At 39.6% G+C, this 26,652-nt stretch overlaps 1 protein-coding gene across 8 annotated transcripts in view; it reads left to right on the top strand.

Annotated features, from left to right (window-relative positions):
• The window catches only part of DCLK1 (doublecortin like kinase 1), a 350,985-nt gene that overhangs the window by 269,122 nt on the left and 55,211 nt on the right, over nt 1–26,652 (top strand). For 6 of the 8 annotated variants that reach the window (XM_065533147.2, XM_074021841.1, XM_015439144.4 and 3 more), the window contains 4 exons: nt 13,447–13,531; nt 16,506–16,614; nt 24,346–24,403; nt 24,900–25,019. In XM_065533147.2, the coding sequence (XP_065389219.1) occupies nt 13,447–13,531; nt 16,506–16,614; nt 24,346–24,403; nt 24,900–25,019 (372 nt within the window). Of the gene's footprint in view, nt 1–1,948; nt 6,916–13,446; nt 13,532–16,505; nt 16,615–24,345; nt 24,404–24,899; nt 25,020–26,652 lie in introns of those variants that run through there. The other 2 variants (XM_074021842.1, XM_065533149.2) reach the window with 1 other exon arrangement.

Raw genomic sequence — 26,652 nt, 5'->3', positions numbered from 1 at the left:
TAGAATTCGCTTCTTCTGCTTTCTGTATTTCCACTTTAGTATGATTTTGTCCAATTGAGGCAGAAAATTTCCATTCAGCTCTGTGGCTATTGGCTTATATAATTAACATTTCCTGTACTTGGGGAATGATTATAAGATATGGCTGTCTTATAGATTCTTCATTTTACCATTTAAATGATCAGTGCAAACACCATACTTGAGAGAAAAAAAAATCCCATTTGTTTTAGGAGGACAAAGGGTTTATACCATCTGAAAACACTTATTGAGCACATGTTGTGAGGCAGGGCACTGGATATATTCTAAGATGGTTCCATATCCAGGCTTTTGAATTTGGGCCATAAATGAACGTCCGCATCCACGTGCTGTGTCAGTGTATGAACGCATTCCCAGCTGCTTTAGCCAGAGAAGCTTTCATCTTAGCATGTAGGCAACTGCATCAAATAATCCCTCCCAGTTAAAATGGGCCTAGAAGATCCCTAAAAACTAATCCTGTTTCAAATTTGGTTAATGGTCTTCTCAAATGGTTGGCTATACTCCTATGCAGGAAATACTGACATAAGTGAAAGATGGCATGTGCTAAAAGAAGACACTTCAAAGAATAAATTAACTCTTTTTACTGCAGATTGGAAAACAGTAGCTACTTCTATTTTTTCCTTCTGTGTTGCCTAGCAACATAGCCAAGAAAATGAGTTGACTACCCTCACCCCAACACACACACACACACACACACACACACATGCACGCGCACACACCTTGCCCCCATTTTAAAAATACAGGAACATAAGGTGTTTTTTCAGAAGGAAGGTTGAGACATTTGACTGGTTTCTTTACAAATAAGAAAATCTAGTTTTTACTTATATTAGTTACAAAATTTAATTACCTTTTTTTCTTCTGTTAAAATCACATTTTTATGTTACCTCTCTTGACATTTTGGAATAGTCTTATACAATGAAAAACCTGCATGCCAGACATTTCTCTTCATAAGCATATTCGTGGCAATGGACCAAGTAACCTATTTTTCCGAAGCAGAGTTATTTAAGTTGCTGTCTACAGGCGTTTGACTGGTCACAGAAGCAGAGCCTGGAGGCTCTTTTCCCACTCATGAACTTTTTTTGGTCCCATTTCTTAATCCATCAGGAAGAAATGTGTTGTGTTATGTAGGCTGAATGAATCTCCCCATTATACTCCCACATCACTGACTTTTGTAGATTATCTGATCAGTCAGATGATGTGAGGAGTGGGTGGTACAAAACAGGAGAAAAGCCAACTCTAGACGCTCTCTGCAGATCTGAGCGGGTTGCCTGGCTACCAATCGAGATCTAGTAGCAGGAAGGGGAGGGAGGAAAAGAGAGAGGAGGTGATGAGTGAGTGGTCTGTTGGAGAACAGGGAAAGAACATTGGGAAGGGATTTGGGGTGAGGTGGGTTAATTTTGCACTCTTTCTGTCGTCCAAACATAATATTTTGAGAAAGCAATGCTTTCTTGGGTTTTATGCTACATGCAACTACAACATTTGAGTTGCTGCTCTGGGACCAGAATTTGCTGAATGCCATCTGAGCCTCCTTATAAATTATTTTATCTTGAGGTAAGCATGTTCCTTTTCTACCAAGAATGGGAAGGAAATGGTCAAGGAAGAATTTGCCTAGTCACACAGTAGTGGAGGTGACCTTCACAGACCTCAGGGGCTATGCAACTCAACAGGCATCAAGGAAGGTGAAAGATTATGAATAGACCAAGAGGCATTTTCTTGCTAATAAGGTGAAACCAGCACCATTTTGTTTATTTAGACGGTTTCTCTATTATTATCTTTCCTCCTACTCCAAGTTGGTGACTTGAAAAGGTCAATAATATTAGAAACCGGGGATGCCCATTCAGTGTTGCTCCCACGAGAGCCACAGGGCACCCAAGAAAGTTGAGTAAACAAATCTATACCGCCCTTCATCTTGCAGGACCTGTACCGCCCCCTCTCTTCGGATGACTTGGATTCAGTAGGAGACTCAGTGTAAAAGAAACAATGGAGCAATGTATATGGTTTGTGATTGGGTGAAGGTTTCACATTTCCTAAGCAAAAGTCTAACAGCAAAATACACAAAAGAGTTTTGCATACCTTGAAATGGTAAAAGACCAAATCATACGAAAGTAAATATGTAGGCATTTTATATTCATGATGTTCAACCTTGAAATTGAGAGATTTTAAAAAATATCTCCCACATTAATTTGATTGGGGAGAATCTGAACACAAAATGCTGAGATTTTTGTGCAGCGCCTGGCTCTAGATGAATTTCATTTACGGACCCAATATTGAGTATAAGAACACACTAATCGTGTGGCAATATAGAGCCAGAATTTCTGTAGATGGAGTTTTCTTCTTAATTATAAGTAGGCATAGAGATATAATTTTTCTGTACTTTCTGCAAAGCATATTAAAATGGCACTAGTAGGCATATTTTTTCTTAAGGTTATGTTGTTTTTTAAAATTTGAATTGCTGGTTTTTAGAGGTATTTTTATTGCAAAATAATAAAAATGCTTGGGTAGATTTTTTTCTCCCTAGACGGTAGAAAAAGCTACTTATTGTTTTGTGGGTTAGTATATTTGAGAGAAAAAGAAAAATTGTGACAAGGACACATCTCATAAAGACTCTAAAATTAGCCGTTAGGAACTTTCCTTGTTTTTGTTGTCAAGTAAATTTTATTTTTTAAAGTTATTTTAGTAGAAACAGTATAAATTAAGCTTAAGCTATATGCCAACATGAAGAACTTGGCCAATGGCATTGCTATAGATTGTATAATTTTTTCTTACAATCATATACATAATTTTTTAAATGTGTAAAAACTAAAGCTGGGAATTTTTTTTTTTTCATACAGACCTAAAAAAAATTGTATCTGGACTTTTTCCAGGAAATCCATTTGAAAAGCAAGATTCACTTAAATGGTGCTGTATAAATCAGGCCTAGAGTGTCCAAATCTCCACTCTGAAAAATTCTCAATCTTGCTGGTGTTTTGGAAATTTTCATATGCAAAACTCCTTTTGTGTTAAACCAATTAAGTCTATGATTATAACCCATTGTTAAACATTAACCTACTAATTCTGCTCTTCTAGTCCTCTATTTTTAAAAAATTATAGTCAGCTTTGCTTAAACATAAAATAATTATTTTAAGTCTGAATGTTAAAAATTAATTTAATATGTATAGTCTATTGTATTTAAGCCATATCCTAGTGGTCATTTACTTTTACTAGTTCAAACACTAACAATTTAAGACTTGTGAAGCATGGTTTTGATATTCTCCAGGCTTGACATATCTCAGTAGGTGACAAATTAAAAATGTTTGATGCCATTTCGAGGCTTTTACATGATTGTTTTTCAAATTTTACTTGAAAACAATTTTCAAATGTTTGATTCAAGATGGAGAGAAATTCAGTTGTCACACACTGTTTTAAATGTTATTGATTTATCTCCCTGATAAATTGTTCAACTAGCAAATTTTACCATCTGGTTTATAGTTACATATGTTACCATCTCACTTTACAAGCGAATAAAATATTCCAACCAAAAGAAGAAGAAGAAGAAAAAACATCCAGGCAATCTAACAGCATTTGAAAACTTAGCCCTATAATGATTAGTGCCTCATTATGCTGTCTGTTGGAGAGAAAGACATTTCTCTGGCAGGTTATTCAAGAGCTGCAAACTGAACCATTCCATCTTGAAAGAACAGTTCATAATAATACCTGTTCCAGGCTTCAGGTTTTAAAACTGTTTCCAATAGAAATGACCAGAGACTCCTGCTGAGATCAAAGGCTGCTTTGTTTTAGCTGAAACAGTAAACATCTGTGAGGTTGCCTATGCTGGTGTCTGTTTTAGTTATGTCTTTGTAAAATGCATTACTTAATACAGTTGAGTCCATAAAAGATTAGTATGTATTTGACTAAATTGCCAAAAATACAAAGAAAGCAGTGGAACAGTTACTTTAAATCTGGTGGGGTCAGATGGTTGAGAACAAAAATAAATTCCAATAATTTTAACTTCCCTGCACTGTCAATCTTATGGACAACTACTTCTAGAAAGGTCCAATAAATGCTATTTGTTCTAAGTGGTAGATATTGCCAATTGATATAGAACCCATGGCTTTGTTTAGACAGGGCAAAAAGAAATTGAACTTGTACTAATTGCCGATAGATATCATGGCCAACTTTCCATTCGAGCAGTTCCAAGGGAAGTGCTTTCCACAGCATTTAATCTCTTGAACATATGACTTCTATTAAAGGACTGTTCAGGGGCTATATATATCATTTACTTTTTGAAAGTAAAGTCCCTCAGAGATTGAAACAGCACACCATTTATAGTCTTTGAGATCTCTTTTTTATGCAAAACATAATTCTATTAAACTAAAGCAGAAATAAAAAATTCTTAGCAACAAACCAGAAGTTTTCAGTTCATTGGTGGAACAGAATTGGTGATTTATAGGCGCTTGTGATTGACTTACTTATAGAATTCTTTATAAAAAAATTCGGTAATGAATTTTTAAATTGTTCTACTGAGCAGGGAGCACTTCAGCAATAGCCATGCAGTTTTGTCCTAATGATAATCCTAAATGTGCTCTGAAGACTTCGTGCTGTAGTTCAAAGTTCGATACTTTTTCACTTGCTCTCACTTCTTTCTTAGACGTAGACATTGTAGAAAAAGGTATTAGGAATATTTCCCTGCTTTCAGCATTTTAGAAGTGCAAAACTGAAAAATATATAAAGTGTGAAGTTCAGTGTGAACTCAAAAGACTATAGTTCTGAAAGCCACATGGTGTGTTTTGTCTTATTTAATCATCTAGGCAGGGGGAAAAATCTACACTGTTTCCGTACTGCCATAGAATTTTAAGAAGTGTCAGGTTCTCTCATTTGTATACATCCCTGTGCACATATATTGGCTCATCTAAATATTAAGAATCCAAAAAACATTTTCTAAAACCGTTTGAACCAGCACTAACGTACTATATATGTACCCTACATAACCAGCTGTGGAATTTCCAACACATGCCCTGAAGATCTGTACATGATTGGACTCTTTTCTTTCTTTCTTTCTTTCTTTCTTTCTTTCTTTCTTTCTTTCTTTCTTTCTTTCTTTCTTTCTTTCTTTCTTTCTTTCTTTCTTTCTTTCTTTCTTTCTTTTTCTTTCTTTCTTTCTTTCTTTCTTTCCTTTTTAAACTTAAAAACAATGAAGTGTGCAAGTCAGATTTCTTAATGGAAGTAAATGAAGATATAGAATAATATTCCTGAAAATTCCACATATTTTAATTCTTGGACTGCTAAATTTTTCATATGTGGCCATATATCTATACAGGTGTTTGGGTGTTTATGTAAATTTGCTAGGCTTGGTGTGTATGTGGGTATGCTTCTGTAAGTATCTGTGTATGTGTATAAACCATCAATAGTAAAGTATAGTATTTGTGATACAGCCTTATAAGTGACTGGCTCTTGTGGAATTATATATAAAATCTTCATGTCATAAAGTGTTACTCTGTGACATACTAGTTGGGACATGTTTAAGTTAAAAAACAGTTTGCTCAACTAGTATGGCAAATGGTTCCAAATATTCAGATGTACTGATTTATCAAAAAAATTGAAATTCAGCCAAATCCAACACTGTGTTAACTATTAAATGTAAGTAACATTAATGTTTATATTGATTTATCTTTGTGTTCAATTATTAACAAGATTGAATACTATGACTGACTTTTTTTTATTGTGTGTTTATGGATGACTTGTAGTGATTGTCAGTCACTATACACTAAAAAAATGAAACCCTGATACAGTTGCAGATTGTCAAGTATAATGTTGGAACATAAATAGAAGAGAATCCAGAGTATATTTGATATGAAGTAAGTTTAATAACAAAGCCAGATAACCTGTAAGGCGATCCTGTATGTTCTTTCAAAACTCTAACCTGTTGACAAATTATGAATATACTTGCTGTATGTGTGTATATATCTACATAAATATATACACACTTGAAAATGTTAATTGGATGAATTTACTATATATGCATACATTTGCTCATTTATGCATATTTGCATTAGCCTTGCTAGCATCGCTATTTGTGCATGTTAGTGATAACTGTCTTTGATTGAAATATCCCACAGAGGCATAGTGTGAAAATTAGAGATATATTGAATTCAATATAGCAATTGCCTGATATAGTGTGTTGTACTGTCAGTTGAAAAATATTTGTAATTTTGTGCCTGTTACGCATGTGGAAAAAAGAGGAAATCAGAGGTCCTCACTATAATTTTTAAGGGTGCATGACATATGATGTCTTTAAAATACGGTTCATTTTAGTAAAGATGATGGATAAATTCCAAGATAGTATAAATGATGCATGTAATACATGAATGTTTGTATTATATATGGCCACAAAATGTTTTTGAAGCCAGGGTAGTAGATATCTAAAGGTTATAGGCAAAGAAGTATGAAAGTTAACTTTCTTGTGATGTGTTTTGAGGAGTTGATACTCATCAGTAAGCAAGGAATTGAGTTTATTTTTTCTAAGAACTCTTTACTTTGAAATATATTATGAATGTTGTAAATTTGGATAACATTTTTATAAAGAAGTTAGATACTTTCTGCTCACAGTTTCAGTTGATTGGATGTGTATTCTCTTAAAAAAAGCATTTGGTGTTAAAACATTTGACACAGCAATATATTTTTTAAATCCATCAACTGAGGCCATCAGCAGAGCTTTATAGAGCGAAGCATTGACAAAATGTTTCATTGAACTACCCAATTTTGAAAGTTCAATTACTTTGTGCTGTGGTTTCATTGCAAAATGTTGTACCTTGTGTTTCACACTGGACCATGTTATTCCTCTTGAAGTTAACTTTGTGACACTTACCACCTTAGAATAACTATATAATAAACAGGAAAAACTGCCTATGTTGTTCAGTGAGTTTCTTTCAAAAAACTTGATAAGTAGACGCTGCAATTGAAATGACCATGTGTGGGGTAAGGGTGACCTTCACAATCACGTGTATGGCATTCTTCTGTTGTAATTAGCATCAACAAGTGATATTTGAGAGACTACAGAATGGTACCACATAGCATCTGAAGTGTAAAATACTGACAGTAATAACAAAATAAGATTATCTGATGAAGAATTCTGTTTCAGGTAGTTGCATTAAAATCAGGACTCTACCTTCCTTTCAGGGTTGCCTTAAAGGATGAATTTGTCAGACATATTGATAACTCATTGAAAAGAAGAAATTAACATGCATTTTTAAAACCACTAGTGGTCTGCTAGGCTTGAAGGCATTTTTCCCAAGGTGATCTAACTTGCGGGGAAAAAAATGTGCATGTGTATGTGAGCATGTCTGTGTGTGTATTTATACAAGCTATTTCTTTTAAAATCACTGGATAAATATATGGTTTTAAAAATAAAGTTAATTAAAATAATGATAGTAAAATACTTGACTCTCTAATTCAGAACAAAAATCATACTATATTTCATTTATAAAAGGAAGACAGAAAAGGATGTTAAAGAGGATAGGAAATTCTGCTGACCGAGCTAGAAAAAAATATATATATATTTTTGAGACAGAGTCTTGCTCTGTCACCGAAGCTGGAGTGCAGTGGTGTGATCTTGGCTCACTGCAACCTCCGCCTTCTGGGTTCAAGTGGTTCTTGTGCCTCAGACTCCTGAGTAGCTAGAATTACAGGTGTGTACCACCACGCGCAGCTAATTTTTGTATTTTTAGTAGAGACACGGTTTCACCATGTTGGCCAGGCTGCTCTTGAACTCCTGACCTCAAGTGGTCCTCCCACCTTAGCTTCCCAAAGTGCTGGGATTACAGGTGTGAGCCACTGCGCCCAGATGAAAAAAATATTTAATATTATAATTACAATATAAGTTCCAAATTCTGGTTTTAAATCTAACATTTTCACTAGTTTTACTTTAATCTTCAAATTATATTTGCTTTAATTGGTTCTCTGTATTATTTCCTTGATGAATGTCCACAGCAATGATCACAGCAAAATGTAATCAGTGTCTGTAGCAATAATCATTGGAAGGAATGTTTCCAAATTTATAAATATTTCAAATTGTAGTTACAGTTTCTTAATATAACCAGAGTTTAGCATAAAATGTAGCAGGTGCCTAGAAGAGTGGTGAGCTCCCTTCATTACAGGTTGGGAATCCCATTTGAGGAGTAAATCATGGAGGGAATTATTCTATCCAGAGGAAATACAGTGGATGACTTCCTGGGCTGCTTCCAAACTACGATTTCATGAAGGGTGTAACTCATGAGAGGAGGCATGTGGCTACCAAATGGCACAGTCTCCTTGGGACAAATGGTTCAGATTATCAATTTATAGATCTTGGCTTATATGAGTATAGTGAATGGACAATTGAGGCCAGAAAACTACCCAATACAATACAACAAACAGTATAGATCTAGTTGTAACTAAATGCATTTGTCTTTGAAATCTTGGCTCGCATGGTTTCACTAACATAGCCATAACACCGTTGTTTCCATTTGCATTTTCGCCTCCTTTCGGTAAACCAACTTCATGAGTAACAGTTCTCTAGTCTTTTGAAAAATTTATCCAAATCTTTATGATAAAGTTTTACATTTTTCAGTATTCATTCTTACTTATGCTCATGCTTATCTGTGCCATAAACTTTATTTAGGCTGCACGTACTACTATGAAGAGTGCAGACAAAGGAATTGGGAAAAAGCAGTTCCTTTGTGCCTTGTTTCAAATAGTGGAGCCTTATTAGTAATTGCAGAGTGATGCCTTCAACTTACTGTTCTATACCCACTTGGGAAATAAATAAATGTATGGCTTTTCTATATCATATAGAATCCTGTGAGTTTCAAGCTCTCTTCACCAAGATTATTATTTAATTTTGTTAGAGGTCCTCTTTAGAGCTTCTGTGCATCTAAAGTCAAGATCACCAAGACAACTGTTTGAGTGTGTTAAAAATGTATTGCTTGTGTGTCCTTTATAAGATTGATTCAGAAATCATATGCCAGTGATTACTTGATTTCTAAATTATTTTTAACCATTTTTCAAATCAGTATCAACTCAGTAAGGTAATAATTGTATGCCAAGATAAAATGTGAAGTGGAAATGGTGCAATTATCCAGCCAAAGCTAAAGTGTGGTGAGATTTTTCTACCTTGATTAGATCAATTCTCTCAATTATATATTTTCAAAATCTTCTTGCAGCGTGGACCCCAGCTGAGTGACAACGTTAATACAAATGGCAAGAGTAACTCACACCATTTAAAGTGAACTGTTTTCCAGTACATCGTCATCAGATACATCTTGATAAAATGTGGTTAGAGTTGTTATGTCAGCTTTCTCGCTTGCTTCAAAAAGTGTGATATGTTCTCCATCTGTTATATGATCCCAAGCTCAATAGCTACACTTAGGATGTGTTCTTACTTAGGGCAGTGCTTTTATGAAGGTGTGCCATAAAAGCATCCAGGTGCCAGCAACCTTTCCAAATGGTTCCCATTAAATCTGCTTGGAGGGGAGGGGGTGATGACATTTCAAATGTCACAACATTTCTCAGAGCAGCTAATTGCCCTAAATTCTGAAATAACTGTACATTTTGTACTGTACACCCAGATGCCTTGGAATTAGCAAATTGAAGCAAACATAAAATCTTGTTGGCATGTGGACTATAAAATGATTTATCTGCTCGGAAAAACCAAAAAGGTAAATTAATTTCATTTACAAGCAATGAAAAAATATAGGTGGGCTTTTCAGCTTCTGTTGGTTGTAAAGAAAGGCTGGTTAATCTCATTAAGTTAATTCTAAAGAGCAAGCACTTACACATTTTGCCTTTACTATGTTCGAAATCCTTCCGTTGGACTTATGGATAATAATAGAAATGTTCTAGCAGGGTCTAAGTTAGTATATTTAGGTGGATTAGGAAAGAATTGCTGGATTATCCAAAGAGTCATGCTGATTACTGGTATGGCTTCAACTGGGAGACAGAACAAAAACATTAGGAGACCAGATCAGAATCTAAAAGATAACAGGCTGGGAGGATATTAATGTAATAAAGATGACATTTAATGTGGGGAAATGTGAAGTCCTGGACTTGGCCCAAGACAACCTTTCAAACACACCAGGGAGACCTGACATAGCTGTGGGCTCATTGTAAAGGTGAAATGCTATGGCCTCATCCACATAAGCCAATAAGATCTTGAAGTTAATTAATGTTCTAGTCACGAGAAAGAAAACTCTATCCTTCTCTGCTTTGTGCTAGTCAGAGCACACCCAGAATATTGCATTCATTTTTAAGCACCAGGGTTTTTTTTTTTTGTAGAGACAGGATTTCACTGTGTGGCCCAGGGTGGTCTTGAACTTGTGGACTCAAGCGAGCCTCCTGCCCCAGCCTCCCAAAGTGCTGGGAAGACACAGATGGAGACCAGTAGCTATTTTCAAACACCTGAAAGACTGTCATGTGAAAAGTGGATTAGACCTGTACTGGGCAACTCTGGAAATCAGAGATAAGACCAATAAATGGAAAATGTAGAAGGATATAATTTCAACATAACTTACAGAAGAACTTCCTTTATTTTGCCTCCTATTAATGATGAAGGGCTGCCTCCGGAAGTACTATGTTCAGTACTAGAAGTATTTGGACAGAGGCCATCTGACCACCCACTAGGATTTCTGTAGGGGGCATTTGGTCTCTGGGTGGAAATGGGGCGGAATAGGTAATATTTAAGGTCCATCCCAGTCCCCCAAACTCTCGGAATCAATGAATGGTCACTATCTTGGAAAAGTATTTAGTATTAACTATATTACTTCTTTGGGAAAAAAGAGATAACACTATTAGAAGTTTAATACATTGATTTTACTCTCTTTGAGCATAACAAATAAAATGAAAGCTTTACATTTTCAGAGAACTCTGTATGTCCATAAGTATATTTTTCTCTTAACTGCCCATCATCTGTTACTCTCAAGCAGCAGAAAATTTGAAATGACTCAGGATACATTTTCAGAAACACAAAAATACAATCATAACGTTGAAAACAAGCAGTCACAAACATAAGCAACTTGTGTTAACCCTACTTTCCCCCCCCCCTTTTTTTTTTTCTACCAGAGCCTAAAATCCTTGAGAGGTTTTTGTTCAGAAAGCAGAGAAAACCCAGCTGGCATTGTGACAAGCATTCAGGGATCGACCATTTGGTGGCACTGTTAAATCCAATTCATTAGTTGATAAAGCATTGAGTGAATAATAGCCCACAAGTTTATAGAATGTTACAGTTTAAAAGATGTTTTCATGTACTATGGGTCAGAGCTCTGTATCGAGTACCTGATGTTCTTGCTAAAAGAACAAGCTTTTGGAATTGAGTGTCTAAATTGTGAACATCTTTGCTAGGAAACATGCTACTGGTCTATTAATTTGGTGAAAGAATGTGTCTTTGTATTCTAAATTTAAAACACCACGTGACAAGGCAGCACCTGCCAGCCTAAACCACACCATGTGTCTCCATTATGAAATACCATTTGTGCTGCTGCTGGAAGAAATTCAAGGACCCGAAAGCCCAGAAGAGAAGGTCTACATTGTAGACATTTACTTAGTGCTTCTCTGTTTAGAACGCCATTATGTCTGCAGCAAAAACAATGACCCAGAGGATGAAGGATCTCACTGTTCTGGAAAACACACACTGTCCCCTCAAATGTGGTTATGTTTATTTTCTTGGGTTATTGACATAATAAATCTGCCTTGTCTCAGCCTCATACCGCAATATTATAAATACTAGATTTTCACAAAAAGACGTTCATCCATAAAAGTCAGCAAAGCATGACTTAGAAGCTCCTACATTTATAGTCCCTTCCACAGAGTGGATTATGGGCCCATAGTGTCACACTAAGAAAAACTCTGTGTCAAGGTGACACTCTTAATCCGTTTTTCTAGCCTGACATGACAAATGTGTGCTGCTGGTTACAAAAGATAGAAAAACGGCTCAAGTCACCAGGCTTGCTGAGGGGGGATTTTTATAATATTGGAAACAATGGGCACATTACACACACTGTGTGGTATCCAGGGGTATACAAGAGTCATCTCGAAAATTTTAGCCTGTTCTTTAGGAAAGCAGATGTGCTATTGCTATTACATTAACTTTCGTCCCAATGGTGTCAACTGTGAGCTTTGATGAACTTGACCAATGGGACATGCTTATCTAAGTCACACCCAGGAAAAAGTTCCGTGATGTTTGACTTAGATGGCTCTGCAGTGACTTAGGCAGCATTTCCCCAACTATATTCATCTTTTTAATGAAAACTAAAATCTTTGAATCTCCTATGCAGGATACTATAGACCATAATGAAATTACGTCAAATGTGTCTTTCCTCCTACTTTGTACATAGTTTAAGGCTGAATGGGTTGGGGAGGAGGTTGCAGGGAAACAGGTAAGCAGAGGAAAAACAGGTCAGCTTTGCTTCTTACCACCTCTTCATTATTAATTCAACTACAGATGCTCTTTCCCTTCTCTCTGCTCCACAGACAGCCAGCACCATGAGCCAATGCCGCCCGCCCCCTCACCGCCTCCTGCTCCCATCAGGCCAACCAAGTGGATAAACCCAGGGAAACAGAAGGAAGATCTTTTAGGACAAGCTGTGTTCACTATTTAGAAATAGCACTGAAATGTGCAAATTGTTTTCTCAGGAAATAGATGCAGAGATGGAAACATTCATTGTTAAAGTACTGCCCCATAGCCAGTCATAATATTAAATATTTGGTACTGTTTTGTCCTCTGAGCTCTCTCATACAGTTGGTTACCCTGTTTGCTTTCATGGGTCTTGGGTCAACATCAAACAGAACTATAAGGCCTAGGCTTTTATTCTTGTCTTTATTTCAGACTTATTATGTAACATTTAACAAACCAATAACCTACTCAGTGCTTACGTTTTGATCTCAAAATAGAAATGACAACCCCACTCTTTAGCCTTTCTCCTGAAGTTGTGGTAAGGTGGAGCATTTAATTTTTTTTTTTTAGGATATTTTATAAAAACAAACTGAAGAGAAATGTTTTCTATTGGAAAAATAGAAAACATAGTGAATGGGATCAGAATGGTACCACATTTGAGGGCCATTTGCCGAGAGACTGTGGAAGAGTCAGGTGAGATGCTTGAACTCTTCCAAACCCAAAGAGTGAGCTAAAGGACCCTGATTTTGAGCAAAAGGAATAAGAAGTCATGGAACATTCAAGTTCACAATAACCAGCTTGATCCTGTTATCACAGTCTATTATTGGTTAATAGGGAGAGAGGGAGATGTGGCCCCAGTTGAATATGCTAAAGACGTCTTTTTCCAAGTGTTAAGTTCAAATCCTCCCTAGCATGGGCAAAGGTTTCTCTTGAGATTCCGAGCTGGGCACGGCCCCTGGAAACTCAGGCCTTCTGACCCAGTTTTTGAATTACCGGTTTCTGTTCCCCTACAGAGCTCTCAGCATGGCGGCTCCTCTACTTCACTTGCATCCACCAAAGTCTGCAGCTCGATGGATGAGAACGACGGCCCTGGAGAAGGTGATGAGCTTGGGACTTGGTATCTGAGGAGGCAGAGGATGGGTTGGCTAAATTTACTCCAAGAAACTGTAGCTTCTCAAGCAGAATGATGTGGACAAGGCTGAGCAGCTCCTGTGGGTCAATCACAAGGGGATAGGGTTGAATATGGTGCCCACCAGGGATTGGTATCTGCTCTGTGAGAATGGGAAGGGGAAGTTGGCCCATTTTGGAGACATTTCCCATCCTCTGAGGGCATATGTATCCTAAGAAGGCCAGCTATTGCCCGCTTTGGAAATAAAAGGGGATCGCTGGGATCATGGCTGTTTTTGTTTTCCCAAACCCTGTTCACTTTTAGTGTTACTTTAAGTGAACAAAGACCATTCAAATTTAAAGACAATTTATTCTTTTGACTGTTGTAGTCTCACAGATGTACCCTAAATTAAGTGAACTCAATACATGAAAATATGGTTTTACAAAAAGAATTGGTGGAAATTGCAAAAATACCCTTGAGCTAATTCACTGCAGAACATCTCTGTGATGTGGTCAAATGATCAGGATTCCAGAAATGACTTTTTCACTAACTCACTGGATTGTTTTGGACAAGCATCTTCAACTCTCTGCATCTTACTTCCTATCCTATGAAATGGAGATTGTGAATCACACCTATTTCCTTCCTGAAGGCTATTACCAGGTTCAAATCAACTACGGGGAAATATTTGGAAAGGATAAAAGTGATACCATCAAGCCACTGTTAAGGAATCCACTTCTCTTATTTGTGTTAAATGATATGATTTAAAATTTTTTTTTTTTTGGCCAAAAAGTACCCTTTGAGAAGTGCTTTTATTATATTAAGTGAAATATGTGATTTACAGTGTAATTATTTTCTGACTACATACAATGCAACATCAGAATTTTTTGTACTTCCAGAAATATGAAAACCAGCCACCTAGAAGTCTCTTTTGTTACAATGTGTTTTGTATTTTTTAAATGAAATGAAATGGTTCTTGATTTAAACCTTTGGCTAACCCTTTTCTTTTTTTTTTCTTTTTTTTTTTTTTTGGAGTCTCGCTCTGTCTCTCAGGCTAGAGTGCAATGGCGCTATCTCAGCTCACTGCAACCTCCACCTCCCAGGTTCAAGCAATTCTCCTGCCTCAGCCTCCTGAGTAGCTGGGATTACAGGCATCTGCCACCATGCCTGGCTAATTTTTGTATTTTTAGTAGAAGTGAGGTTTTGCCAGCTTGGCCAGGCTGGTCTCAAACTCCTGGTCTCAATTGTTCCACCTGCCTTGGCCTCCCAAAGTGCCGGGATTACAGGCATGAGCCACTGCACCTGGCCTGGCTGGGCCTTCTTAACCAACAGTGAGAAAAGATACCTTTTATGAATAGTTAGGGAAAAAAATCCCAAGCCATGTGCTTTCAATGGGTGTCTCAACTCAGTGAATGCTCCCACCAGAAGGCAGGATGGAAGTACCTTCTTCCATTTCCCACCTGCAGGGTCACACTTGTACCCAACAGCCAAGGAGGGTTCCTTTCTTAGCCACATAGTAAAGAGCCTTAAGATTGTGTCATGTGGGAGCTGTTTTGTAAATTTGGGTGCTTTGCAGTAGACAAAACTCCCCTGGCTGAGTCCTTCAAACAGAGGCAAAATTGCAGCTTCTTTAGAGGGGTGAGATGGGGGTAGGGGGATTGGCTCCAGCCCTCACTTTATTCTAGAGACCACCTAGATGGCTTCTAGCAGGGTAAGAGGGAAATGTCACCTGTAAAGGGGTGAAGAGACTGTACCAACGCCAAGGACAAAAGTAGCAGCAGCAAATGTCCTACATTTGTTCAATACTTTCTAGAAATTTCATCCACTCTAGAATTCAGATTGATGCCAACTGAGCATCATTATAAATCGAGAAGAAAGGCCCTCATGCAGATATCTAATGATTGTCTGTCTCCATTTGATTATGGGTCTCCAACAACACAGAGCAAGTATGAATACAAAAACTACTAAGAAAGCCCATTCACCACCTAAAGTTGTATTCTGAGGAGAGATGTTTAGTCTCAGTTTACGATGAAAGGTCGGAAGAGGAGTACATTAAGAAAACACACCAGGGTTCCATCACATTTTGCATTCAGGTTGCCTGAGGGAGAGCTGGGATTTATCACTTTAAAGCATGTACATTTTAGAGTCCAGCTATAAAAGGCTTTTTACACCCTTAAGATGTTAAAGGTTATTCAGTATATTTACGTGACCTAACTGTGGCTTATTTAGTTTTATGGCCTTAGATATTTAAAGCATATTAGGCATTTGCAAAATATTTCAAAATGCATTTTCAGGGGGAAAATGTGTTGTGTTAGTGGCACTAACATAATTGAAACTACAAAACTGTTCCATTCACGACATAATAGATATTGTAATTTTAACTCAACATCTGCTATGCAGGTTGCTGGTGAGAACATTTGTCTAAAGTCTGCTCGATGATACTGAGGACGGGTGGCCATCAGTGCTTAGTTCATAAGGAATTTTATGGAGATTTCCATTTCAGGATGTAGTAAAACTAACTGTCCAAACAGCAGGCAATTTTCATGCTTGTACAATGTCAAGCAGCCCAGAGTCCCTTGCGAACTGCAGTTGCCTCCTGCGCCATACATGGGAATGCTATTTTTCTGTACACAGTGGGTATTCAGTAAACACTATTGATCAAATTGGCATGAAGTGAAAGGAGCAAAGCTTCCTCCTGAGAATCCCCACAGCATCAGAAAACCCAAGTTTCTCTTATATAGGTGGGAGTGGACCCCTTACGTTTCTTTTTATTTTATCATTTGTCTTAGTAAAATCTGTTGAGTATACAATGTCAGCAAGGGAAGGAGGCGGTTGCCTCACTGTACAGAGAATGACATATCGATTCTGAATCCGTTCCAGTCAATTAGATGATACTTTTAAATGTTTCCTTGTGCAACATCTGTGTTCCCTTTTCCACCAATAAAAAAGTATTAATGATTCTTTCAGAAGTGTCGGAGGAAGGCTTCCAGATTCCAGCTACAATAACAGAACGATATAAAGTCGGAAGAACAATAGGAGATGGAAATTTTGCTGTTGTCAAGGAATGTGTAGAAAGGTGAGAAGAACATCATTTGCATCAATACTTAAGGGTTACATTTGGCATTATGTTTTCCAAGATTGTGTCTCTATTTCCAGTCTATGGTACATATGGAATAAGTTAGTGTCTCAACCCCACATGCAAAAGAAAGACCCATCTAACAACAGATTTGAAAAATGTAGTGATACCTGGGGACAATCTATAAATTAAAGACTTCGATTTTTTAAAATGTACTCAGAGAAACGTTGCCAGCTTTTCAGGTAAGCCTTTTTATTGTTGTTAAAAACCATATTGAATAGTTTTTCTCACACACTTTTTATGACATATTTTGTAGAGGTCAGAAAGTTCTTGTGAGAGTTTATGTCTGTAATGCATACTAGCATAAGATGAAATGCATCAACAATCATCTTGAAAAGCTTTAAAATGCATATGTACTGACCCCAGCAGAAGTGGTATTTAATACATTAAGATGTATTAAAATGAATGAACCCGGTACTCTGTGGGCCAAAGGGAAGGGTTTATCCTGAGGTTCTAGATATCTAATCGAGGACGTTAGCTGGTGGCTACTAGACGAAGAAGTGACAACTGATAAAGTTACAACCCAGCTACGGTGGCCTCAAGCCCTCCACTTGGTGTCACGTTTGGGTTGCTTTTCCCGGGCAGCTGCTTGCTTTAGGGAACCTGGTCAGCCAGCAGCTTCTCAGGGCTGGTGGGCAGAATATTGAAAAGTCGGGGGAACTAACCTCTTTCCTTGAGGGACTGTGTCCTCTGGCTTTCTGGGGGCTGGCCTGGGGTGTACACACTTCCTTGTCACCTTTCTCGGCCTGCAGTGGGGCTGGACACCCTGCCCATTCTTAATCCTCTGAGAATCATGCTCCTGAGCTCCACTCAGAGAGGATGACTGAGGAGAGAAGACAGACGAGAAGGCTTTGGCCTGGAAGATCTAGACCTTGCCTCCGCTACGGGCTTTGATTCAGAAGCACAGGTTCCTGCCATATTAAAGCTGGCAGTCTCTACAGAGCCCCACGTCTCATGAGGGTTCTTCATTTGGCCAATAGCCACTTGTGTGCTCCCGGCACCCCTTGCGGCTCTTTGGAAGATGCTTCCCCAGCTCAGGTAGCAGAGCACTCCTTATCGACCTTTGTGCAGTGGGTCTCAAACCTTGCTCTACTCCAACATGTCAGCAAGGCTGAGATATTCCCAACAGTGACAGAGACCCAGCTGAGCAGCCACTGTGCATCCAGGAGGGTCATGAGTCATAGGGAGCTTGAAAAATCCCTGAGTCCATGCTGCCAAGCCACGGTTCTCCTCTCTCCCTCTCATTCCCCCACCTCTCCACGAAGCTTGGCCATTTGGCACATTTGTGCTGAACATGAAAAATGTCCATTGCATCCCTGGGCCTCACCACCTCCCAAAGCAGGAGCAACTTTGCTTTGCTGAACATAAACTATCTACGAAGCCCTTAATTTGTGACATTTCATTTAATTAACACGATACTTGCATAATATCAGTGTTGTTGTCTCCATGTGATAGATAGAAAGCACGGACACGTTAAGTGCCCAAGGTCAGTCAGCTAAGAAGTACTTAGCAAGACACAGGTCCGAGCCCAGCTCCAAAAACCACACTTTTAACCACTACTCCACTGCCTCTAATAAGGAGTCTCCCATAAGACTCTGGCTTAGCTGAGCCAAAATCACACTTTCCCTTTGGTCCTGTACAAATAAGACTAAATTAATTAGGGAAAGCCATTCCTATGGTAGTGGATAGAAGCGTGCATGCAAATGCATGTGTGCTTCTATAATTGTATATTTCATTGATGCTTTTACTGATAGTAAATCTAGCTCTTTTTGGCTTTATTTCCACGGTAGCAGAAAACCCCATTTCTAGCAGATTGCCATGCCCCTGAGCTGTGGGGTGTCTGGTGATTTGCCAGCATCCGTCATCTGTTAAGTCTGACATGGTGGCATGTGCTGTTTCTCCTAGCTAGTCCTTGGATCGGGCTGGTGTCTTAGTCCAACAGGGCTGGTCTTCTCACAATAGAAATTTCCCATTTCTCCATCCAGAATCAATTTGTTTCTTTCTAACTTGGATTGCGTTCGTTTTGCATGAGTTCCCATCTTGGGTCTCACTGTATGAAACTTCAGAACCTAAACACCAGATTGCTCCATGAAGTTAGTATTCAGCTCCCACTGAACGAGGACATATGGCATGTGCCCTCTCTCCCCAGAGGTATCACAAAACATTCTTCTAATATTTTCCAGAGGTCCAAGAAAATAAAAAGCGAGCTAAGAATGTGAATGGCACACATTGCTTGCGGGTACATTCTGCTGCGTTTGGAAGGATGAATATGTATTACCAAGGGTGACTATGCCCCTCCTCTGCTAATCATATCCTGTCACAGGCAAGATTTATCTACAACAATGGACACAATAACGATGTCTTTCTGTGGTCCTGTTCCGGTATAGTCTTTGGCAGCTAAGTCCATTTAGATTTCTGCCTATGTTCCAGGAGTAACTTCATGAGTGGCCTCTGGGGCATCCGGGACATGCTAAAGGAAGTTAGTGGACTGTGACTCCAGCTGGAAGAGACATGCTCTACTTTGAAGCTGTTTTGTGGAGCGTTTTGAGGCCCCATAGCAAACTCAAAAAGCAGAAAAGCACTAATGACCAGTCAGAGCACAAGTAGAGGGCGCGATGTGAGATGCCTTTCATCCCTAACTTTCCTGGCTCTGTGTGGACTAATGACCACACAAGCCAAGGGTAGGGGTGATATAGTCATGAGCAGGGATGGTGCCCCCGGTGGCTCTTGGTCCTCTTCCCCACCTGCACCGCTGGAATTGCTTAGTGATATAGGCACCAGAGCTGAATTAAAATCCTTGCTGCGGATGCTTCTCTCTCTCCCTCTGGCACCTATAAGCCTGAGGATGTGTGCAGCCAAGATGCTGGCTCTAGCAATGAACATAAGCAGGCTCAAACCCACCAGAACAAGCTGAGACCTTAGGGTCACCAAAATGCATTGCTTCCACCTAGAAAATCCTCAAAATTCGTAATAACCTCAACAAAGCAACTATGTGTCTATAGTTTGAAAGCATTTCCGTCAGAACTGGGATTTGGAGGATGCCTTGTGCTGAAGCTTAGATCACTGCTCTTGGCTAGTGGATTACTGTTCTTCCTTCTTTCCTTCCTGAGGAGTCTCTGGCTCCTGACAGCCATGGGGCCCTTGTCAGATTCAAAATAAAATTCCACTTGGGAGCCGTCTGACAAGGCACGGTGGAATACCTCAGTTCTCTGCTTTTGGCAGTTATCTCTTTACGGAGGAGGCTGAGATTGGGCTTTGTTAGGATTACTTGGTAAACAAAGGGCGTGTTACTAACTCCTTTTTGCTGGTGTTGGGGGTGGTATTCCTGTCATTGTGCCAACTGCCACCATCCTCTGGAGTTTCCACAATATGTGCAGAGCACCTCCTAGTTCAGGCTCATGCTGGGCCCTTCTGGGGTTAGAGAGAGAGACAAGACACAGCCTCATACAGAGAACTTTACCCACAAACAAGGATTGCAGTGAAATTCAATGAATGCTATGGGAGAGGACTGCTCGGGAGCTGCCTTTCCTTCTCCATACACTCTTTCTCTAAATCCTTCAAAACACAGCACATAACAGCAACAAGAGAAACCATGTGAGCTCAGAACATCCCAATCTTTGCTAGCCATTTCCACACCACCAGCTTTTTTTGAGGCAGGGTCTTGCTGTGTCACCCAGGCTGGAGCACAGTGGCAAGATCATATAGCTCATTGCAGTCTCAAAGTTCTGAGCTCAAGTGACCCATTCTCCTGCCTTGGCCTCCCGAATAGCCAGGAGTATAGGTGCACACCACCATGCCTGGCTAATTTTTTTTTGTTTTTATTTTTTATAGATGGGTCTCACTATGGTGGCCCAGGCTGGTCTCAAACTCTTGATCTCAAGTGATCCTCCTGCCTCAGCCTTTCAAAGTGCTGGGATGACAGGTGTGAACCACTGTGCCTGGCCCATTTCTTTTTTTGACAAACATTCTGCTACACTCGCTGGGTGAGGGGTGCAGTGGGCAGAAGACTGGCCTGAGTTGAGAATCACTAAGTTAAACAAGACAGCTGTCTCCAAACCATTTTTAGCACAAACACCAAAAGTTGGATTTAACTGAAGTTTGTAAAATTTGAAAATTTCCCTCTAGTAGTTTGGGTTCTGACCTGGGGTCACATTTAATACGAAGGCAGCCTTACAAATTGATTTCCCATAGTCCAGGAGGAAGACAAAGTTTTCTGTTGCTGCTGTTTTTGTTGTGGCAAAGAGGGCTCTGTAAAAGGTCAAGAACGTAATTTCAAAAGCAAGCAAGCAAACGGCCTGTATTCCCCTCACCAGTAATCAATCAGGTCATCTCGGATTCTTCTCAGTACACTCAAATGTAGAATCCTTGAAGACAAGGATCAGGTCTCGTTCCTCTCTGAATCCACCAAAGAGCCCTGCATCCCACGGCTTGCTGAATAATTATACAGGCACAGCAGTCCTCAGAGTTCCAGGTATATAGGAAGGCAAATTCGTTATATAAGAGTCGATTTCTTGCCAAGTGTTTTCACTTAAAGCAGACACTTATATTCTTATTCTTATGACACACAATTAGTCCTAACACCTGTTTTCAGGCTCACTTTCTAGACTAGCTACTTTCCTGTAAACCTGTGCTTCTAGGAATTAATTTTTATTATGTGGCTTTTATTATGGATTTTATTATATGGCTTTATAGTTCGACCCTCAGGAATCAAAAAAGAAAAGGTGCAACATTAATTTGGTGGTCCTCTGTGGAGCTCATTGTCCGCTGTGAAATGTGAGTAGATGTAATGGAAGGTTTAATCCTATTACAAAAGGTTCTATAGTGGAAATCCACAAGGTCTTTGTTCCTAGTAAGCCCTAGGTTTGCTGCCCTCTTCGCCTCAGCTGTAGGCTCAGGACAGAACCTGCTTCCTTGGCCTGCTGAGAGCCAACACACCCTCTGGCTCACTAGGGATCCGGCTTCTTGTCTAACTGGCTATAGAGGGGATTCAGCCCTCCTGTGCTCTACACCAGCCCTGAGGATTGAGTGCTTTAAAATTACTCCTTCAAGGGAAAAGAGCAGCAAATGGCAAACATGAGGAATCACCAAGCTAAGAAACCACTTTCTTTTCTGACCAGCACGGTCCTGTCTATCCATCTCCTCTGTGGAGGTGGTGAAGGGAACGGCAGCTTTTATTTGTCAGCCTCACAAACGTCCCTTCTTGCTCTCTGGCCCTGCCTGGGATTGCTGGTGGTTATCCAGGCAGGCAGTGCAATGGTCTAGATTCCCTGCCATCCAATGGCACATGTTAAGCCAGATAGGAAATTGCTCATGTATTCCAACCTGAGATTTGCTTTATCATAATTTTTTAGTGATTTATGAAAAGCAGAATCCAGAAACACTTGGGTTTTTAGTTTTCCTCTTGATTAAGTATTTTCAAGTTTGCAGACAAACTCTACAGGAGCCTCTTAAGAAGAAGCTACTTAAAGCGACCCTGTGGTCTTATAGGATGTAGAGCTTCTACAGTGAAGAATCTCTTCACACGTGAATCATGTCACTTTCTCATTTTCTCATTTATGTTTGCCCTCACATTTTAAATTTCCCTGTCACCCAGGCTGGAGTGCAGTGGCATGATCTCGGCTCACCATGGCCTTCACATCCTGAGCTCGAGCAGTCTTCCTGCCTCAGCCTCCCAAGTAGCTGGGATTACAGGCACGCAACACCATGCCTAGCTAATTTTTGTGCTTTTTTAGTAGAGTCAGAGTTTCACCATGTTTACCAGGTTGGTCTCGAACTCCTGACCTCAACTGATCTGCCCACTTGGGCCTCCCAAAGTGCTGGGATTACAGGCATGAGCCACCGCACCGAGCCCACATTTTAAATTTCTAATGTTAAATATTTTGGTTTACCTCTTCCTGCAGTGCCTTCTCTTTCTCTACCCCCCAGTCTTGCTGGTGGTCTGGTGTTTATGTGGGAACATCTAGCACACCAAGCCCTGCATTTAGCCACAGCCTGGCTCACACCCCATCATGGCCTCTCTGCCCAGCCATGGCTGATCCTTCAGCCATGATCTGAAGGATCAACAGAGACAGTGGTAGTGGCATCCTTGGGCTTCTAGTCCTTCTCCTTCCTGAGGGAAAGCTATGGGAATTCCTCTGACAGCTGCATATCTGCAGGAGGGGAGCCTTGAAGCAAAGGGTTTACCTTCTACTGCCTGAACCCCAAAGCCTGCTAGTGAGGAAAAGAGGCTTCAAAGTCATTATCTTGTGATTTTATTCAGCAGATAGAATCATAATTCAGTGATCACTGTTTTTTGAGGCTGGCACCATGAAAAGGGCTGGAAATGTCATGGAAGAAGCATTTTTAGAAGTAAATAACATGAAAAATTTCTAAAATGCCCTCAAAACATATTAATGACTGGCCTGTTGATTCGCTTAGAGGCAAATCATTTTCTTGCTACAACCATATAACTAGGAAATCCCATTTAATTCACCATATTGAAGATTTTAAAGCCCTGTTTTAAAAGCGTGTTCTTAATTAACCTCATTACTATTTGTGTCCATTGGATCCACAAAATTGGCTCTAATGGATCCACAAAATTGACTTTTATCTATAGGTAAAAAGCTAGGCTCTCTCAATTTCACACCAGAAATAAAACAGCAATGCTTGTGAAGTCGTGGTTTACTATGATTATGAAGTATGCATTGTGCCCTTTAATAATAGACGCGTTCTTGTGTTTGTCTCTACAGTATCTTAGTAATGTTAGCACAAATTAGGAAGCTGTTTAAAGGTAGCGATAGGACTAAATCCTTCCTCCTACACCTATCACAGAGGAGGGGCAGCGTTGACTGTGCTATGCAGGGAGCAGGGGCCTCGAGAACTGAGAGTCTGATTTTAATGCTGCCACGTGGCTTTGGGGAGTGAGTAGATTTTCATTGTCACCTTCATTTTCTTTCAATGAAACGAGACACCCCGTAAAAGGGCCCAGGGGTCCCAGGAAGCTCTGAAATAGATTTTATCCCTTTCTTTACACCTTGACCATATCATCCATGAGTTCTCCAGCAGAACTCACACAGGCTGTCACACTGAACTGAGGTCTAAAGAGCGTGGACTGCTTTCTCTAGAGTCTTCAGTGTGATTGTGTGAACATTCAGAGAACAGTCACAGGTGCCCTGGGTGGATAGCGAACCTCAGGAGGGAATGGCGGAAACTCATCTCTGCTTTAGGCCGCCACTACATCACTTCAGAGGGAAGGGGAGGGAAGAACAACCTGGAAGCAGGAGGAGCTAAGACGCAATAGCAATGTTAGTGTTGTGTTTTGTTTTCAGAGCAGGAGTGGAAGTTTATTAAAAAGCTTTCCAACAGTAAGAAAAGGAAGGAAAGTACACTTGGAAGAGAGATAAGTGGGCAACTTGAAGAGCAAAGTGCCAGTGCTAGTGTTTTTATTACCAGTATGGCAACATAAACAGCCCAAGATTTCTCTATGCCAGCAGACTTACCATCCTTACACTTGGTCAGTCCATCAACATTTACATATTTATTTGTTTTTAAAAAAAAAAAAAAGGAAATCCTTTCACAAAATATTTACAACATGACACAAGATCTATGGGGTAGGAAATTGATCCCTGACAAAATAATTCGATAGATTTGAAGTTAAGTTTTATGTTAAAAACACAAACTTTCTCTTTGCAGATCGACTGCTAGAGAGTATGCTCTGAAAATTATCAAGAAAAGCAAATGTCGAGGCAAAGTATGTATAAAATTTGTTCTTATGAGATAGAGTGTTCAAGAGGTCAAAAGAAACACAAAGATCAGCTCCCAAATAAACATAAGTTCACCCTAAGGGTTGAATTTTGCTGGAATAGAATGTTATACACTTACTAGAATATAACTTTATGTATATCCCTGGGATAAAAATTATTTGGAATGATTATATATGATTTATCTTCCTTATCTTTTTGTTTGTTTACTCTCTTCCCTTCTTCATGTGATCTAAGTTTCATCCCATTCTTTGCTATGAAACTGTAGTTATCATGATAGGTTCTGAATTTATAAGCATTATGTAAGGACCTCCACATCAGTTGGCAATTCTAGGCTATATCTGAATATCAGAATACAAGACAGGCTCGTTACATTTTACCAAAATGCATCTCTCTTGACCCTTACATAGTATAGTTGTACTCACTGAGTTAGCTCTCCATATGTTTTGTGTGGAAGCTGATGAAGATGACTTTTCCTTTGGACAGGAGCACATGATCCAGAATGAAGTGTCTATTTTAAGAAGAGTGAAGCATCCCAATATTGTTCTTCTGATTGAGGAGATGGATGTGCCAACTGAACTGTATCTTGTCATGGAATTAGTAAAGGTGTGTATTTTGGAAAAAAAGTAAGCCTTTATTGATGGCACCACGCTTGCCTATATTCTAGAGCTCTTTTCCTTATTTTCTCTCACCAATATTCAGGTTCTCATTTCTAGATATTGGCCTAGTGATTAGGAATGTTCACAGGAGAACTGTACACAAGGACTCAAGTCCCAGCCTTGGCACAAAGAGGCCCATGACCTTGGGTCTACCTCTTTATGCCTCAGTTTCAGCATATGTAAAGTGAGAATACTAATAATACCTGCTTAATGGTGTTTTTCTGGGGATGAAGAGATGGCTTCCACCAGTTTGTGTGACACACAAAGTATTAGGTACCAATATAATTGTCGTTGTTGTAATGGAAAATCATTCACTTTTCCATGAACTATATCCAAAGGTACCAGCCATCTTGTAAAAACAAGCTTTAAACTTTTAGTCACCAACATAATGGGAAAATAGCGCTGTCCTAATAATGATGTGAATAGCGCACTTTCAGTGAATGTCGTCATCTCATCCTGTCACATAATATTACCTTCTATGAAAACATAGACTATGGGGATAGCCAATTGATGATGGTTGAATGGAGATGAAAAGTCTCTTACTCTCCTTCCATACATTTGACATTTTCAGGAATTAGAAGTTTTAAAAAAAATGGCATGCTTCATTTTCATGAAGCTGTTGTGTTCTCAAGTCTTTTTTAGTATATTCATCAAATTGAAAGGTTTTTTTTTGAGACAGAGTCTCACTCTGTCGCCCAGGCTGGAGTGCAGTGGCGCAATCTCGGCTCACTGCAAGTTCCGCCTCCCAGGTTCACGCCATTCTCCTGCCTCAGCCTCCCGAGTAACTGGGACTACAGGCTCCCGCCACCACGCCCGGTTAATTTTTTTTGTATTTTTAGTAGAGATGGGGTTTCACCGTGTTAGCCAGGATGGTCTCGATCTCCTGACCTCGTGCCCGCCTCCCAAAGTGCTGGGATTACAGACGTGAGCCACAGCATCCGGCCCAAACTGGGGGTTTAAGTAATGTCTACCTTAGTTGGAGAATGTTGCACCGCCTTCTGCATCAGCTGTGAGCACCTCAAGGGGGCGCCTCAGGCTCCCAGGGCATGTTTGGAATCCCCACACTGCTGACTTGAATGTGAGGTTTTCTCTTAAACATTCAAGACAAGGAAATCATTTAATAAGCTAATCTGTGATGATATGATAAATGTTCATTCTAGGGTCTTTAAGTTTTTGTTGTTCAGAGTTGCTTCACCTTAGACATATCGGCATTTTTTTTATAGGTGAAACCTATTTTTATTCTACTTCAAATTAGGACTTGTTTCTTTCAAAGAATGGGAGCCTTTTTGTAGTAACAAGGTTATTGTCATGTTTGAGGCTGAGGGAGGTAAAAATGTTAAACTGATAATCCAATAAAGAAAAGTCGGCCTGGCACCGTGGCTCATGCCTGTAATCCCAGCACTTTGGGAGGCAGAGGTGGGCAGATCACGAAGTCAAGAGATCTAGCCTGGCCAACGTGGTGAAACCCCGTCTCTACTAAAAATACAAAAAATTAGTCGGGCGTGGTGACAGGCGCCTGTAGTCCCAGCTACCCGGGAGGCTGAGGCAGGAGAGTCGCTTGAACCCGGGAAGCGGAGGTT

The sequence above is a fragment of the Macaca fascicularis genome, chromosome 17 (genome assembly GCF_037993035.2).
Source record: "Macaca fascicularis isolate 582-1 chromosome 17, T2T-MFA8v1.1".
Classification (NCBI taxonomy): Eukaryota; Metazoa; Chordata; class Mammalia; order Primates; family Cercopithecidae; genus Macaca; species Macaca fascicularis.
Note: the sequence above shows the minus strand (reverse complement) of the source record. Positions and strands in the feature narration are given on the sequence as shown.